The 17,825-nt window shown below is 43.1% G+C and overlaps 1 protein-coding gene across 2 annotated transcripts; it reads left to right on the top strand.

Annotated features, from left to right (window-relative positions):
• The first annotated feature begins 663 nt into the window (after nucleotides 1-663).
• MYL4 (myosin light chain 4) lies at nucleotides 664-15,911 on the top strand. 2 transcript variants are annotated; one of them, XM_072645915.1, is made up of 7 exons: nucleotides 665-883; nucleotides 5,462-5,489; nucleotides 12,497-12,646; nucleotides 13,790-13,963; nucleotides 14,697-14,774; nucleotides 15,175-15,218; nucleotides 15,737-15,911. In XM_072645915.1, the coding sequence occupies exons 1-6, from the start codon at nucleotides 743-745 to the stop codon at nucleotides 15,201-15,203; spliced, it is 600 nt and encodes a 199-aa protein (XP_072502016.1). In that variant the 5' UTR covers nucleotides 665-742; the 3' UTR covers nucleotides 15,204-15,218; nucleotides 15,737-15,911. The 2 variants fall into 2 exon arrangements, with proteins under 2 accessions (XP_072502017.1, XP_072502016.1); XM_072645916.1 differs by lacking the exon at nucleotides 14,697-14,774 and having other exon boundaries at nucleotides 664-883.
• Nucleotides 15,912-17,825: the final 1,914 nt, after the last annotated feature.

Here is a 17,825-nt window from a genome sequence, read left to right as displayed (position 1 = left end):
TAGTTATGGCTCTGGTCTTCAGAGACCTGAGGACTTGCATAAAGAGGATATTGGACAAACATTTTTTGAATGAATGAATGAATGAATGTAAGAGTTCAATGACTTGAGTTTGTGGAGGCTCATGATCTGGGGAACTTGGAGGTCAGGGAACTGGAGAGTAAGGGGACAGTCCCTAGAATGGATTCATTATCCTTCAGTCCATCTGCTTTCACTGAGCCCCCTGGAGAGTGTTGAGAGTGGAGGGTACAGAACAGATCTCTGCCTAAAAGGAATGTGCATTGGGCAGCCCCCGCCCAGGAGGGGCTAAAAAAAGCCCCGTACTCCCCTGAGCTTTGTGTGTGGGGTTATCAGCTGCTATGTGTTGGCTCATCACTGTGGTCAGACTCTGACATTTTTAAGGGGGCCCTGGTCCCCATTCCCTCTGTGTTTCTTGTGTTTCTCCCAGGCAACAGGAAGAGGGCAGCCTTTCTTGGCCTGGATGCCAGGGGTATGGTGGAAGGAGAAGGTGGGGGTTGGTGGCCCCAAATCTGGTGACAATGGACAATTGTCAGCTGGACCCTGTGGGTGTTTCTTCCTTTTATAGTCAGTGACAGTTGCTCTTGCTCTGGCCCAACCCCTGGTGGGGGGGGGGGGTTCAGGTCAGTGATATAAGGGGCAGAGAAACTCAAGGCTCCTGTCTCTGTCTTCCAGGCTCTTCTTGCTTCCTCTTAGGGTTTCCAGTTCCACCAGAGATTGCAGCGCCATGCCTCCCAAGAAGCCTGAGCCCAAGAAGGAGGCAGCCAAGCCAGCCACAGCCACAGCCCCAGCCCCAGCGCCAGCCCCAGCCCCAGCTCCTGCTCCAGAAGCCCTCAAAGAACCTGCCTTTGACCCAAAGAGTGTGAAGGTGAGATGCATGTAATTAGGAGGAGGGGGATCAAGGACCTTTTGCTTGAGAGGATAGGGTGGGTGTATATATTGGGGAAGAGCATTTCTGGGCTTAATAAATTTATTGGGACAGAATATTACAATGTATCTGCCCTAGGGAATAGGCGCATTGTATTTTTAATCTTTTTCTATGTCTTGAACCTCTCTGGCAGTCTTTTGAAGCCTAGGGACCCCATCTTAGAAGAATATTTTTAAGTGCATAAAGTAAAATACATTAGATTATGAAGGAAATCAATTATATTAAAATACAGTTATCCAACAATTGTAAAAAACAATAGCAAGTTCACTAGAGCTCAGGTTAAGAACCATTGATAGAGAGGAACTGGAAGCCCAGAAGGGGAAGTGTCACTGTCCAATGACCCTGGGCTTTAATCAGTTGCTAGAGACACATTTACTGAGTGCCTGCTATGTTCGGAGCACTATGTTAGGGACTTTGGGACATGCAAAGAAGTTTCTGTTTTGTTTTTTTTTTAAGATAGTTCCTGCTTTTGAGAAGCTGATTTAGTTGGGAAGGATAGACATACACAGACATAAAACGATAACTTATCTTACAAACCAGTATATGATAAGTGCCAAGTTAATAGCTCATGGGATTTAGGTCTGGAAAGTCTTTATAGACCCATTTATTTTATGGATGAAAAACTTGAGCATCAGAGAGGGGAATTACTTGCTTAAGGTCATACAGGCTAGCAAGTCAAAGAGTCAGGATTTGAGCCCAGGTCTTCAGACTCTACATCTGGTGCTCTCTCAACTATATCATATTTCTTAGGTAATAAGAGTTAGAGGGGCTCAGAGGAGAGAAGGAGAGATCCTTATAGGTTGGCCAGGGAAGGTTTAGTGGAGTAGGAGTGTTCGGTCTTAAAGGGTGAGAAGCATTTAGGCAAGCTCTCCCCATTCTCTGTTAATTCACATTCCTAACTCCTTCCAATGTCATTCCTAGGACAGCTGTAGCTGAGGCTAACATCAGTACTCTGGCTGTGCTCAGCATGTTGATGGTACTGCCACCATATCAAGCTTAAGAGTTTTCTATCTTGTTTCTTCTCTGGTGCATTTGATAAACCTCTACTCAGACCGCACAGGAGTCAGTGTATGATAGGGTACGGCTACTCCTAGGGTTGAACCTAGAAAAGGGAAATCTGTTTACCTTTTATCTCTCTTGCCTTCAGCCACCACAGAGGAATGAATGTTCCTTTCCTTAGAATGGGTGTGACCCCCACCAACCTGGCTACTTAGTTTAGTCCAAGCTCACAGGCCAGACTGTGGAAGGAATTAGTTTGGGAGAGGAAGCTAAAAGAAGTGGGGAGTTGGGGTAGAGTGACCAGGAGTCTCCTCAGGAATGGAACAATTTTAAGCCTCCACACCAAAATGAGGGAGGTCGAGCTGTCACTGGTAGGGAGAGCTATTTATAACTGGGCTAGGGGAGGGGTGGGACAGGAGACAAGGGAACTCAGCCCTCAGGACAGAGCTGGGGATAGACAGGGATGGAGGGAAGGTGACCAGGTCCAGGATTATTCTGGGCTTAGTCCTAAAAGGGTCCAGAGGCTTTTGCATGCTATCTGTCTCTCTCCCTTTATGGGCAGAACCTGGCAGGTACAAATCTACTCATCATGACAGCCCTTTGCTATTCTCTTTATCATGTTGGGATTAAGCACCACTCCACTTGGACAGCCACTGCCAGGCTGGACTCTCTGGCTATACAATGATGCCTCCTTTGACCCTGGCAACTATTTCAGCATATGAGTCAGAGAAACCAGCGAACTGTCCACCACCTCTCTCTGGACCATCTCTCTCCCCAAGGTGTTTTTAACCTTTTCTTTTCTTTTTTCTTTTGGTATTATGCCAAACCTCATGAGTCACTGAGGTTTGAAATTTCTCAACCATCCTTGACTCCTGCCTCTCCCTTATACCTCCCCTCTCCACCTAATTCACTTCTCCCCTCCTCTGTCCTGCCCCCTCTTCTTCCCTCCCTTTCCTTCTCCTCTCCCATCACATCCCACAAAATATTCCATTCTACAAAACCCTTTTGGCAGTCTGGTGAAGCCTATGGACACCCTGTCAGAATAATGTTTTTAAATGCATAAAATATATAAGCGTTACAAAGGAAACCAATTATATTCAAGTATAATTATCAAAGGATTTTTGAAACAAGTTCACAGATCCCAGATTAAGAAATCCCAATGGTTTGCTTACCTTGTGCTCCCTACACCGACCTGGCTCTCTGCACACTACTGTGTCCCACGCTGCTGGCATTCCTTAAAAGTGTTGAGAAACTGGTTTGTTTTGGTGACTTTTCAAATGTGCCCCCTGCAAACTTATTCACATTGTTCTTAGGAATAGCAAGCCTCTTATTTCATATATTGTGAAACAGTAAAATGTCAGCCCAACAATTTGTCTGAATTCTGACAGATTTGGACTCTAAATGAGGCTCTCTGAGTTTGGGAGGGGGGAAAAAAAGAATCTATAATTATACCCATCTTTCAGCACCAACCTCCTCCCCACTTCTAAGCCACCCTCTATTCCTCTTGTGTGGTGAAATGAAAAAAGAGCAGGTGACCAGGAAACCCAGTTCTGCCACTTAGTATCTCTGTGACTTTGGACAAGTCATTTTACCTCTATATAATAAGTACCTTCTTTTACAGAATGAGGGGATTGGACTAAAAGATCTCTAAAGTCTATTTCAGTTCAATATCTAATTCTAAGATCTCAAGAACTTTTATGAGTATTATTTGAAAATGGAGATAATAATTAGTCAAGTCAATCAATGACCCGTATGTGGAGAGAAGATGGTGATTTTCATTTGGTAGAGGGAGCGTCTTCAAATGGGAGTTTTCTTTACCAGTAAAATCACAGGTCCAGGTTCTATCCAGTCCCTCTCTCTATTTAATCCTTAATTAATAAGTATTTATTAAGCACCTGCATCATGTCAAATCTTGTGCTGGGTACTGCAGATACAATAACAAAAATGAAACAGTCCCTGACTTCAAGGAGCTTAAATTACAGTAGGGGAGACAAATGTGTACCTATATTTGTTGTTCAGTTACATCTGACTCTTCATGACCCTGTGGACCATAGCACACCAATACTATACAAAGGGTTGGCAAAGATACTGGACTAGTTTGCCATTTCCTTCTTTAGTGAATTAAAGAAAACAGAGGTTAAGCTACTTGTTCACACTCACAGAGCTAGTAAATATCTAAGGCCAAATTTGAACTCAGGTCTTCCTGACTCCTGACCCAGTGCTCTTTCCACTGAGTCATCTAGCTATCTGTGTACCTATATAGGTATATGCAAAATAAACACAAAGCAATTCCTTCCTTCCTCTTTCTTTCTTTCTTTCTTTCTTTCTTTCTTTCTTTCTTTCTTTCTTTCTTTCTTTCTTTCTTTCTCTTTCTTTCTTTCTCTTTCTTTCTTTCTTTCTTTCTTTCTTTCTTTCTTTCTTTCTTTCTTTCTTTCTTTCTTTCTTTCTTCCTTCCTTCCTTCCTTCCTTCTTTCTTTCTTTCTTTCTTTCTTTCTTTCTTTCTTTCTTTCTTTCTTTCTTTCTTTCTTTCTTTCTTTCTTTCTTCCTTCCTTCCTTCCTTCCTTCCTTCCTTCCTTCCTTCCTTCCTTCCTTCCTTCCTTTCTTTTTCCCTTCCTTCCTTTATTGCAGAGGAGTTCTAGGAGACTGGGGGGAATCAGGAAAGACCTAATGTAGAAAGCAGAACTTGAGGGGGATCTTGAAGGAAACTAGAGGCAGAGGTGATAGGACAGTGTATTCAAGGCATGGGGAACAGCCCTTGCAAAGAAAGGAAATGGGAGATGAAGTATGTTGCATGACAGACAGTAAAGAGGTCAGTTCGTCTGGACTATAGCATATATGAATGGCAATAATATATAATAAAGTCAAAAAGCTAAGTTGGAGTCAGGTTACGAAGAGCTTTAAATGCCAAACAGAGGAGCTTATGTTTAATCTGAGAGCAGACAAAGAGCCATTGGAGTTTATTGAGTAGGAGAATGACATGGTCACACTTCTGTTTTAGTAAAATCACTTTGGCAGTGAATTATACATTGGCATAGGGAGAGTTTTGAGGCAGGGAAACCGGTTAGATTATTGCAGAAGTCTAGACAACAGGTGATGAGGGCCTAAACTCAGGTGGGGGATAAGTGAGTGGAGAGAAGGGGATGAAAGTAAGAGATATTCTCAAATTCAGAATGTCCAAAACAGAACTAATTTTCTTTATCCTCAAATCCACCTTAATTTGTGTAAGAATACTGCCATCCTTCCAATCCCTGAGGTTTGTAATTTCTCAGTCATCCTTGACTCCTCCTTCTCCCTTATTCCCTCCTATCCCCTTCCATTCACTGGTCCGCTCTGTACCCCTCCCTTTTCCTTTTCTCTCCCATTCCATTCTCTTACACAGAATATACCATAAGCTTGCTCCTCAGCTAGCCAGTATCTAGGGAGATCCAGGCTCACACCCATCATACACTTTATAATACAATAGTTGGAGTTTTCTTTCCATCAATAGTCTTCACCACTCTTTTCTCTCTCTCCCCGCAGATTGATTTCACTGCTGATCAGATAGAAGGTGAGTACTACCCCTCCTTCCCTGCTGTTGCTGTGGCCTCTGTCCCCTTTTTTGATGAGAACTACACCTCCCTAGAGAAGGCCTGTCTAAATTCTCCAAGAGTCTCCCAGAACCTCTGACAGTTGCTTAGTCCTCTAGCCAAGTTATTTTGAAACCTTAAGAAGTAGCCATGGTCACTTGCTTTGAGTCTCTTATATCCAAGCTGATGAACTGTATCTTGGCAGGGGTTCAGTTTCCTGGGAGAAAGTTTTACCCCATCTGGTCCTTGGAGTAGAGAAGCAATGTTTCCTTTTACTCCGTACTCATTCAGTCCAAGGCATTTCTGATATCACTACCACCTTTCCCAAACTCCCACTATAAGGTCTTCCAGAATAGGCCTATACCAGGTTAGCAGATTTAATACTCAGCTCTCCCTAACCCTGCCATTATCCCAGGTAAATGACTCACTTGTCTTTTATTCTCTTTTCCCCTTTGTGGGCTCCAGTGTATCCTAGCTACAGGGCCCCCCTCCATAATGAAATCCCTAGGGAATAGGAGGCAAAGCAGTTTTAAAGCTATGAAGAATGACATCACCCTCACCTGGTACCAACATTCTGGTTCAAAAATAAAAAAGGGCCCTCCATCATGGTTATATCTGACTTCAGGGATCCCTTTCAGCTCCATAAATGCTTTAAAGGCATAGGATCTTGGATTCTTGTGGCTGGAAAGAATCTTGAGGGATCATCTGGTCCAGTTAGTCAACAAGTCAATCAATACACATCTATTAAGTGCTTTCTCTGTAACAGGCTCTGGGCTAAGCGCTGTGGACATAAAGAAGGACAGGAGACAGTCTCTGACCTCAAAGAACTCACTTTCTAATGGAAGGGGACAACAATGCAAACATGAACTATGTACAAGCAAGACAGATATGGGATAAATTGGGAATAACCAACAGAGGGAAGGCAGTAGCATTGAGGGGGATTAGAAAAGGCTTCTTCTAGAAGGCAGGATTTCAGCTAGGCCTTGAAGGAAGCCAGAGAGAGAAGATGAAGAAAATGAAGAGGATTCTGGCTTTCAGGTAGGTAAGAGAAGCATCAAGGTAAAATGGGAAAAACAAACAGACAGGGGCAGCTAGATGGTACGGTGGATAGAGCACTGGAGTCAGGAGGACCTGACTTTAAATCGGGCCTCTGACGGTTATTAGCTATGTGACCCTGGGTAAGTCACTTAATCCCACTTGCCTCAAAAAAGGAAGAAAAACAAACATTGGAGTCAGAGGAGTGAAGTCTGATTCTTGACTCTTTTGCTTGAGCAAACCAACTCATCTCTCTAGACCCTATTTTTCTCATCTGCAAAATGGAGCAATTGAACAAGTAACCTCTAAATATACAATAGAAGGCTCATGTACATCTCTAAGGAGTGATTCTAGCTCTGATTTTGTGATATCCCAAAGTTTCTCCATAAATTCTAACAGTGACACTAATTTTAAAAAATTTCACCTATATATGAGGGAAGGTTACAGAATCAGACTGTGGTAGGATGCTACATCTTTAAAATGTTTGGGACTGAGCTAGTCACTGCAAAGGATTCAGAGGATTCAGCCATGGAGGGGAACTTTAGAGATCAAACCTTAGGGCTGCATTTCATTTTGCAGATGAGAGAACTGGACTCCAGAGAGGTTAAGTGATTTAAACAAGGCTACCCCGCTAACAGGGGCAGCTAGGTGATGCAATGGATAGAGCACTTGGCTTGAATTGAAGCCTCCTCATAAGTAAATTTGGCCTCAGACTAGCTATATGACCCTGGGCAAGTCATTTAACCCTGTTTGCATTAGTTTTCTCATCGGTAAGATGAGGGGGAGAAAGAGAGATCAAAGCACTTCAGTATCTTTGCCAAGGAAACCCCAAATGGGGTCACAGAGGGTCAGACACAGCTGAAATGACTTGATGGCAGCAACAGCAGCATCCACCTAACAAGTAGCAAACTGGGATTCAAATTCAGGTCTTCTATCTTTGGCTCTAGTGTTCTTTCAATTATAACACACTACTCCTGTTTGATTATTTTATCTTCAGGGTTCATGACTCACTAGCCCATTAGAGTGGATTATCACTGACTGAAAATGTTTTTCTTGTATCCAACTGGAATCCCTTTGGACTTCATTTTGACCCATAGCCATTTGTTTGAACTTCTTTGGACACAAAGAACTATCCACATGTGGCTTTGTGGAGAGAACTGCAGCCTGGGAGTCAGCAGATGGATCCTAATCCCAAGTTTTGCCACTAGTTTGGTTGTGTGACTGTGAGCCAGTCACTTAACCAGTCTGGGTCTCCATTTCTTCACCTGTAAAATGAGAAGGTATGGCTAGATGATCCCTGGGGTCCCTTTTAGCTCTGACATTCTATATTCGTTTTAGCATCCTCCTCTGAAAACCCTTCAAATGGAAGAAGGGAGTAATTAAATGACCTCTTAACCCCTTCTCTAAGCTAAATGCTGTGATTCTTTTAATAGCCTTTCCTCATCTGAGCCACTTTCCCTCTCTGGGTCCATCCCAGTTCTCTGAACCTTTTAAAGTATGGTGACCAAACTGGACCAAGCAGAACACTCGAATCAAAGTCTGACTAATGCAGAGTACCAAAGACAGATTAGTCCTTGGACCATGGGTGTATGTCACGCTCCTTTAAATAAACCCTAGGACTAGGCTGAACTTTTCACAGGCTGACTCACAATCATTTTGGGCTCTTTCCAGTCTATCCATTAAGCCAGGACGGAATATAGGGAGAAATGGGTTCATTAGTAGGGCACAGTTGATTTCTCCCTCTCCTTTCTAAACTTCCTTAGCAGAATTTCATTAATAATTGTGTAGAGGGTCCAACAGAATTGGAGATGTCACATGTACATAGGATCATGGGATTTTAGAGTTTGAAGGATTTTTTAAGGGATCATTTAGGGCAAGATTCTTAAATTTAGGTTCATGAAAAAATACTTTCATAACTGTATATTTATATAATTGAACTCCTTTGTGAGCCTATATATCTTATTTGTTGTTGTTTAGCTATTTTTTTCCAGTCATTTCTAACTCTTTGTGAGTTTTCTTTGAGCTTTTCTTTGACAAAGATACTAGAGTGGTTTGCCATTTCCTTCTCCAGCTCGCTTTACAGATGAGAAAAGTGAGACAAATGAGGTTAAGTGACTTGTCCAGGATCACACAGTTAGTAAATGTCTGAGGGTGGACATGAGTTCAGGTTTTCCTGATGCTCTATCCATGGTGCCATCTAGTTGCCACTGTGTATATTATTTAATGCACATAAAAGCCCTTATGAGAAGGGGTCCATAGGTTTCATCAGACTGACAAAGGGATCTTTATGTCACAAAAAAGGTTAAGAATCTCTGCTTTAGAGAAATAACATAGTGGACAAAGAACAGGTTATAGAGCCAGAAAGCCCTGAGTTCAAGTTTTGCCTCTGATAAATATTGGCTGTATAACCCTGGGCAAGTCATTTAACTTCTCAGTGTACTGGGCAGCTCTCTAAGTGGAGAGTTTTCTCCTCCAGGTGTTCCCTATACCAATGAAATCATAAGTCTTACACTTAAGTCTCATCCCTCTTATTTTCCAGATGAATCTCAGAATCTTAGAAATAGAATTCAGCCACAAAATACGTTTATTTAATCACAAAAACACCTGAGTGTGTCAGGTACTGTTAGGTGCCAGATTACAAAAATAAAAATGACAGATTCTGCTCAGTGAGACCTTGTATAGTCTGCTTTCAAAAGCAATATGTAAACATGAGTAAATGTGAAATCCGTACAAAATAAGTAATTTCATGCATGGCAGGTGAAATACTAGTACCTGGAAGAATTAAGACAAACCTCTTTAAGAGGCCTGATCCCAAAGGGCATTGTGAATTACACAAAGTTAAGGTGAGGAGGAAGACCATTTCAGACTTAGGCAGCTAGTGCCAGGGAACACAACTAGGTGAACTTATGTGTTGGTTTCTGGCAGCCTCTGCTTCTTTTATGTTTCCTTTATGATATCTTAGGTGTTCTGTATGTCTGAAAATTCAGGGAGGCCCTTGAGTTTAGCGGCAGAGGTATCCCTAAAGTGTCAGTGGTTGACAGGAGAAGCTTCTATGTGATGGACTAATGTCCACTGACAGGAGGATTGGCCTAAGCCTGGTCTGTTTAACAAGTAGACAGCACTCGGGAATGGTTAGATAGTGCAGTGCTGAGGTGAGATATAGAACGTCTGATAAGTGGCCTTGCAAAACTGTCCTATGTCCTTATGAGGCTTAAATATTAGCCTCCTAGCCAAGTGTAGCAAGAGTTATGTTAGGTTGTGAAATCTTGGTATTTCTGTTATTGCAAGCTACAATTTTTCCATGTTAAGTATTTCTTACTGTATAGCAATTCTGTCCCATACCCAATTCATATTTATACATAGAATATCTTTTTTCCTTCCCCCTGTTTGGGGAAACCTTAGACTTCTGAGCTATAACTTTTACTATAATTAACACTATCCCTGGGGATTTATTAATGAGCCAATGAAAGGAAAGAAAAAGGAACTCCTCACCAGAAGCAGGCTATCCAGGACTGAATGTGATCCCAAACCCAAATTGTCTGTGTTCAGGACAGGAAGGGACTGTCTCAGCGCAGGGACAGGCTCAGCCAAACATCTGACAATGCTAGATGCACAAATTCAATAAATAAAAGACATTTTACAAAGCTTATTATACGTTAGTGGTTATTTATTACTTATAAGGTCCCAATACAATAGTTTTTTAAATTGAAAGTTGAACAACTAACAAGAATGAGAAATAGAAATGGAAAAAGCAAGCTTCATCTCTTAGAGAGAAATTCTAGACCCAGAGGAGCTCCCATGACTTCTTTTAAAGAGGAGTAAGGGTTGACTAGAAGTCACCCTCTTATCTCAGTCAACAAACTAAATTGTCCCTGGTGAAAACTTTTTTTGGTCCCTGCAACACACAGGGCACCCAAAATTGACCTTACTGACCCCTGCAAAACACAGAGTCATTCAACTGCAGGTCTGAACTAACTTAATGATAGGACAAGCAAATCTAGGGAAAAAATTAGAAAATAGATTATCCCTGAAGATGTATAGGGTTTCAAAAAAAGGACTGAGAACTTGGATTTGATTGGAACTAGACCATCAGATTTCAGGTTCTGCCATCTGGGTCCAAATACACACATACGTACATACATACACACCTATCAATTGTCTCAGTAAATATGGGTAAGTATGCTAATATGTGCATGTATATGTGTTTATTTTTTAAAACTAGCGCTATGATTTCATCAATTGTAGGACTGTAGGAGAGAAACTTCTGTAGGAAACTTTTCTGCCATTTAAGGTCACTGAGAGGTGCCTGCCACTGAAACGTTTGCCCAGGATCACACGTCTATTATGTGTCAGAGTCAGGTCTTGATCCCACGTCTTGCTGACTCTGAGATCACCACGTCATGCTATCTCTCCACATTCATCTATCTATTAGTTTATTCAGTTACATCTCACTAACCGAACTAATGAAGGAGGAGTGGAGGACAACCAGACTGGACCAGAGTCCTTTCCAGCTCCAAGAGTCTATAAGATCTATGATCCACTGGGTTAGAGAATACTAGAGAAATGCAATGTCATTACGTCCAAGTGACAGCATACACTTTCGTTTCAAATAGTAAATGCCTAGAAAGGGATGGTAAAATGTCAAACAGATGACTTTGAGGGAGCTGTTTTAATACGTATAATGATTTGTAATTTGTCAGTTCTTGTAAATCAGTGAGTGCTTCTAAAGTACGTGATGGAATTTAAAAAGCAGTTTGTTCTCCAGTGGTTTTGAACATTCTCACTGCATTCTGGGTTTTGACAACACATTAATACATTTAGCAAATACTTTTTGCGTAATGTACATTTCAGCTATTGAGTCCATGGAATTATCACAAATTCTAAATTGGAATTTAAATTAATGAGGTAGATCAGCCTTTTGCTATGAATCCAGTATTGCCTCTCCTCCTGTCCCTTAGACATCCAGCTATCTGCTCTGTGACCCTAGGGACTCTTTGTCCTTATATCTCACTACTGATCCTTCCTGGATACTCAAAGCCTTGTGAACAGCCATGACTATAGCTTAGAGCTGTAACTAGGCAGGGCGACTGGGGCTTTGTTCCAGAGTGATACAGTTTAAAGGATTCTAACAGCAACTTTCTGGAGCACTTTTTTCCCTCCCTTGTACCCTAGGTAAGCTCTTCCCTGCCCAGCTCCACCCTTAGCAGCTTCAGCTCAGTCATTCTGACTGAACTACACCCCTTGCCCAGCCTCTCCCCAAGCCAGAAAGTCCTCTAGTAGCATAGAAATATTGTGGTGTTCAAAGGTGTCTCTTTACCTTTTCTGTCTCTCAGTGGCTGCACCCCAGGTGAGTTCATCCACTCCACTCCCCTGCTCTGCCCCTTGGCCCAAGGTGCAAAATTCCCTAATTTTGGTAGATATATAATCAATCCCAGGTGGGAGATATATAGGAATTATAAGATTACCCTCTCACTAACTTCTTGCAGTTGTTTAGTTATGTCTGACTCTTCATGATCCCTTTCTTGGCAAAGATACTGAAGTGGTTTGCCATTTCCTCTTCCAGCTCATTTTACAGGTAGAGATACTGAGGCAAACAGGGTAAAGTGACTTGCCAAGGGTCACACAGCTAATAAGTGTCTGAGGCTAGATTTGACCTTGGGTCTTCCTGACTCCAGGCCCAGCACTCTATTCACCTATTTGCCCTTAGCTTGGTACCTGCCCCCTGACCGTTGTGGTACATTGGAAAGAACACAAAAGGCCTGTGCTCAAATCTCAATGTTCACAATTCCCTATGTAATCTAGGACAAATCAGTTACCTTACCTGGGTCTCAGTTTCCTCATCTGTAAAATTAGAGGGTTGGACTAGGGGGTCTTTTGAAGTCCTTTCCAGGTCCAAGACTGTATGAGATCTATTTGGCACAAGAGTGGTTCTAGCCATATTCTTTCTCTACAGAGTTCAAGGAGGCTTTCTCGCTGTTTGATCGGACACCAACTGGAGAGATGAAGATTACATATGCACAGTGTGGGGATGTGCTTCGTGCCCTGGGCCAGAACCCCACCAATGCTGAGGTCCTCCGGGTGCTGGGCAAGCCCAAGCCTGAAGGTCAGGGTCAGGGTCAGGGCCAAGGGTATTAAAACCCCACTCTCTTTCTGCCTTTCAATATCCAGGGCCACACCAGGACTTGAGCTGCTACTTCCTTATACAAACCAATCCCCTATCTGGACCATGCTCTTTCTCTGCTTTCCTTTACCTCCTTCTCTCCATTATCACTCATCTTCTTTAAGAAGCCTTCCCTGACCTATCTCATTTTTTTCCTTCTGTTGTTAGTTAATTAGCCAGTACACAATTATTCAGCACTTATTATGTGCCAAACATGGTGCTAAGCATATTACTAGATGTTCCCTAAGTCTAAAGATCTGCGTGTCTCCTTAAGACACAAATACTTCTGTAATATAGGATCTTTGATAATAATTTGCTTGAATTCTTCTCAAGTCATTTTTATGTGTTTTGCTCTTCATAAAAGCTTATTGAAGGCAGAGTTTATTCTCTGTGACCTCTTTGAACTAGAGGTTTAGTATAGGACTGTGAACATAGTACATCTTCGATGTATGTTTGTTAAATAATTAACCATTCTTGCATACCTTATTTCCTCTCCAAGACAATCTCTTTGTTCTCAGGTACTAGAAGGAGGCAGACACTCATTTTGGAATGCCAGTATTCAAAAGTGACTTCATTGTCACCTTTACCCTGAGAGTCAGGGCAGCTTTTTCCAGACCCTCCTCCATATCCCTCTCTTGCTCCCTCTCCTTGCCTTCCTCCTTGGTTCTGGCTTTAGAACCAATTGGCTCTTCATTCATGAGATCTGAATAAAGATTGAAGATCTGTAGGGAGCAGGGAGCTGGGGAACTGGTAGATTGTCCATATATGATGTCACCTCCAGCAACCATCTCCATTAAGCCTGGAAGTGGTCAGGATTATGGGGATGGGAGCACAGGGCCATATTGGAACCCAGATTGAATCCCTCTCCCACATTCCCATTCATCAGTAGCTCCCATTCCCTTTTCCTTACTTGCCTTTACTCTATCCTGTAGGGTCATTGTGTCTATGCCCTGATCCTGTTATTAGGTGTGGCTCTGTCATTTGTCTAGGATTGGCTCTTGGATAAGCAGAGAAAGTCTGCATCTCCAGTGGGCTGCCCTGTTTTAACAACCCCCTTCTCTCCTCTCCTAATCTCTCCCCTTGAAGAGATGAATGCCAAAATGCTGGACTTTGAGACGTTCCTGCCTATGCTGCAGCATATCTCTCGCAACAAGGACCAGGGGACCTATGAAGACTTTGTGGAGGGGCTTCGAGTCTTTGACAAGGAGAGTAATGGCACCGTCATGGGTGCTGAGTTGCGCCATGTCCTTGCCACACTAGGTATGGGCAGGGAAGAAGGAAATGACAGTTGTGTTGGGATGGAGAGACAGGGCAAGGGGAGAACAGGAAGAAAGATTAGGGGAAAAGGGAGAAGGCCTAAACTAAAGTTGGAACTCAGCTCTCTGGCCACATGAATGGCTCTTCCACAGAGTCTCTTTTCTTCAACATAAGGTTTTTAAGCATTGAGGAGAGAAAGAGGAGGTCAAGGAAAGGAGGTATAGTAGAACAATGTATTGGGAGTTAGGATACCAGGCTTCTCCCAGATCTGCTACTAATCCACTCTATGACCATGGAAAAATTACCAGCTAATGTTTCTATATCTATAAAATGAGAGGGTTGGGTTTTTATGATCTGTAACATCCTCTGACCATCTTTGAGTCTATGAGCCTGTGGGGATAAAAGAAGGTGAGAGTTATGGGTGGAGGCTGAGAGAGAGGCTCTCTGATTTCTCTTCTGTCCTTGCTTCTCATTCAGGGACTCCCTTTAAATTCTGTCCATCCCTTGGTTGTAGCTGAGGCCAGGTGGGCTGGAGCCCCAGGGTCAGGAAATGTCTAGTCTTTGACTCTACTCTAGATACTTTTCTTTCAAAATTCTTATGAGAGATTTGGGAAAGAGCTCTGCTCTTATGTCAGGATACAGATCTGTGAAGTAGGGAAGCTATGGAATAGTGGGGAGGAGAGGGAAGTGGGCTACTGTCTACTCCCTGCTGTCAATGATTCTAAGCTTGTTCCAGGTGAGAAGATGACTGAATCAGAAGTGGAACAGCTGATGGCTGGACAGGAGGATGCCAATGGCTGCATTAACTATGAAGGTCAGGGGAGTAGGACAGGAACACTGTCAATGTTCAGCTCCTCTCAATCCTTTCTCCCCTCCCCAGCACCATCATCCCTAGGCTTTTCTATCTATGCTACTGGAAAGCTGAAACCTAGAACCCAATGGGGACAGAATAGTATCTTGAGGAAAGGGATAGGTTTGGTGGTGCAGTTCTGGGTGTTGGACAGGAGGTCATCCAGCTCAGAGAGTCCATGAGGTGAGGAAGGAATCCCTGAGTGCATGAGACAGAAGTTCCTTCCCAGGTAGGAGAAGAAGGTTAGGACTGAGAAAGGAGCAGACGGAGGAAAAGTTTAGAGTCACAGAGCTGGGAGAGGCAAGAAATGGGGTAGGGTGAAAAGAAACCAGGGCAGGATCCTGACTCCCACCCTCTTTTTCAGCCTTTGTCAAACACATCATGTCTGGATGAATTGGGGCATTCAGGGTAAGTATGAGCACTTCCACAGTCCCTAGGGTAGGTCCATTCCTAAGGTTTCAAGAGTACCGGGGCCCAGGAAACCTCTTGTTCTACTGGGGCCATAATGCCCCACTGGCATGGTACCTTTCTACTCCTACAGTGCATCTCCCTATTCCTCACTCTTCCTTCATGGCTCCCCTTTCTAGACTCCTTTCCTCTTTCCTTTGCCCCATTCATCCTGCTGCGCACTATCTACACACTGCTGTCAACCTTAGCCCCTCTCAATTTGTAGAATATTCCTCCAGGCTTGGGCCTTTCTGGCTATGCCAATGGAAAAGAGAAAGCAGAGCCAATGGAGAAACCCTTCTATTTCCTCTTGGTCCCATCCTGCTCCTCTTTCTCTTGCTATCTGCAGTCTCTGTCCACAAGTTTGTTCTTACCCTTTATGCTCTCTCTCTAGCATCCTCCCTGCCCTAAGGTGTAATGCTCAGGAACTTGATAAGGGAGTCACTGGCACTCACTTCCCTCTGGGATTGCCTTTTCAGGTATGAGGTGGCCTTTTATTGCTGACACAACATCAGGAGTGAGTAAACCCTTGGAAGAGCCGTGGAACTGGAGTCAGAGGAGCCCAGGCCCGTCTCCCCACTAAAGCTATGAGAAACTCCTTAGCTTAGCAGCCACCTCTGTAAATAAACAACCAGGCACTGCCATACATAACAACTTGGAGTCTGTTTTTTGCAATGTTTTTTGCATCCCTGAATGAAGTCTCTCACCTCAAGTCTCCTCTTCATGTTTGTCAATTAAAATGATAGGGTTTGTAGCTGACCAGGTGAGGTGAGAGGCCTGGCTGATAGCCCAAAGGATAGTGCTGGGTCAGAAATTTAGAAGGGAAGGATTTTAAGGATCAGAAATATTTATGGGAGTCAGAATTCTGTTCTTATTCACAGTAATGTTCTATTAACTCTTATTCTTTCTTCATCCCTCCTTAGGTCAAGTCTGATTATCAGGACATAAATGATTGGGTGTGTATACGTGTGGTGGTGTTGGCAAGGACTGAGTTAAAGACTGAGTTTAGACTCAGGACTCTCCCAAGTGGTCCCTGTCCCTGGTATGGGATGTTTGAGTTCCCATTCCCATGAGATGAAAGATCGTAGATTTGAAGGGACCTTAGAGGCCATCTAATTCAACCCTTTCATTTTTACAGAGATAAAAACTGAGGCTGGAGAGGTTCAGGAAGTTGCAAAAAGTGACACAAATAATAAGCATTAGGGATGGCATGTAAACCAATGTCTTCTGATGTGAAATTCACTGATCTTACCACTGTTTTATGCTTTCTCCCAAATGCTATGTCTAACTCTCTCACTGTGGGCACCACAATGGCTCCTGACTGTCTTTGTGACCTTAGTCCAAAAGCCCATATCCCTCAGTAGGATGCAAGGTCCTTGAGGGCAAAGATTATTTTTTAAAAAATCTTGTTTTGTTTCTGTTTATCTTCGTATTTCTGGTGAATCCTGATTAGATTGGATTCCAAGGGCTCCAGGGCCCATCACCCTAGAAGAGTGTGGCTGAAAGAGAACCCCTTGCATCCTCCTCCCCTACCCATCCCTTACCAGAGACTCATCCAAAACTTGATCTGCATCAGCTGTGGTCATGGAGAGACTTATTTAGAGATGAGGGAAGTGAAGGAGAGATTGAAAAACAGGCAAGGAGAAAGATGGAGAGAGATAGAGACATTGAGGTAGAGAGAAATACACTCACAAGTTTCAAGAATGAACCGATGTTATCTCAGGTCCCAGGGACTTAATTGCCCCAATGTGGGTGTCTACCTGTCCCTAGATCCACAAGTAGGGCTGCTAGGTGGCACAGCTAGTGGATAGAATGCTGGTCCTGGAGTCAGGAAGACTCATCTTTATGAGTTCAAATCTGGCCTCAGCCTCTTATTAGCTGTGTGACCCTAGGCAAGTCATTTAACCCTGTCTGCCTCATTTTCTCATCTGTAAAATGAGGTGTAGAAGAAAATGGCAAACCACTCCAGTATCTTTGCCAATAAAACTCCCAATGGATTCCTGAAGAGTCAGGCACTATTGAAAAATGACTTATCAACAAAAATAAATGAGTTGTACCAGGTGATCTCCATGATCTCTTCCAAGTTCTCCATAAGTATTCCCAAGTCAGTATTGATCTTTCTGTCTCTCTCTCTCATTGTCTCTGTCTCTGTCTGTCTGTCTGTCTGTCTCTCTCTCTCTCACCCTTCCTCCCCATCTAACCCTTACTTGGAGTTGTCCTCTTGTCCCTATAACTCCACAGGAAACCCTGCTCTGGTCCCCATCCTCCCTATACATCCTCTCTTTCCCAGGGGCTTCAGAGGAGATGAATAGACCTCATCTTTCTCATCCTTCTGGACCTCCCTGTTGTGTCTCATCTCCCAGTCAGCTGACAGAATGAGTCATCTTTCTGTAGCATATTAAGGCTTATAAAGGACTTTCTCCCAATTAACCCTGTGAAATAAGTAGTTCAAACATGATTATCAGTTAACAAGTATTAACTGAGCAAGTGCTGGGTGGTTGGTTCTGTACTAAGGGAAGTAGGGGATACAGAACTAAAAGAGGTGGTCCTTGTCTTTGAAGTGAAAAC

The sequence above is a fragment of the Notamacropus eugenii genome, chromosome 2, assembly GCF_028372415.1.
Source record: "Notamacropus eugenii isolate mMacEug1 chromosome 2, mMacEug1.pri_v2, whole genome shotgun sequence".
In the NCBI taxonomy this organism is placed as follows: Eukaryota; Metazoa; Chordata; class Mammalia; order Diprotodontia; family Macropodidae; genus Notamacropus; species Notamacropus eugenii.
The sequence above is the reverse complement of the archived record's forward strand: the minus strand, read 5'-3'. Positions and strand labels throughout refer to the sequence as shown.

Coding starts and splice junctions, on each gene's coding strand:
- MYL4 (XM_072645915.1), top strand. CDS start 743: ATGCCTCCCAAGAAGCCTGAGCCCAAGAAGGAGGCAGCCAAGCCAGCC. Junction 5,490..12,496: donor CACTGCTGATCAGATAGAAG/GTGAGTACTACC, acceptor CTTTCTCTACAG/AGTTCAAGGAGGCTTTCTCG. Junction 12,647..13,789: donor GGGCAAGCCCAAGCCTGAAG/GTCAGGGTCAGG, acceptor CTCCCCTTGAAG/AGATGAATGCCAAAATGCTG.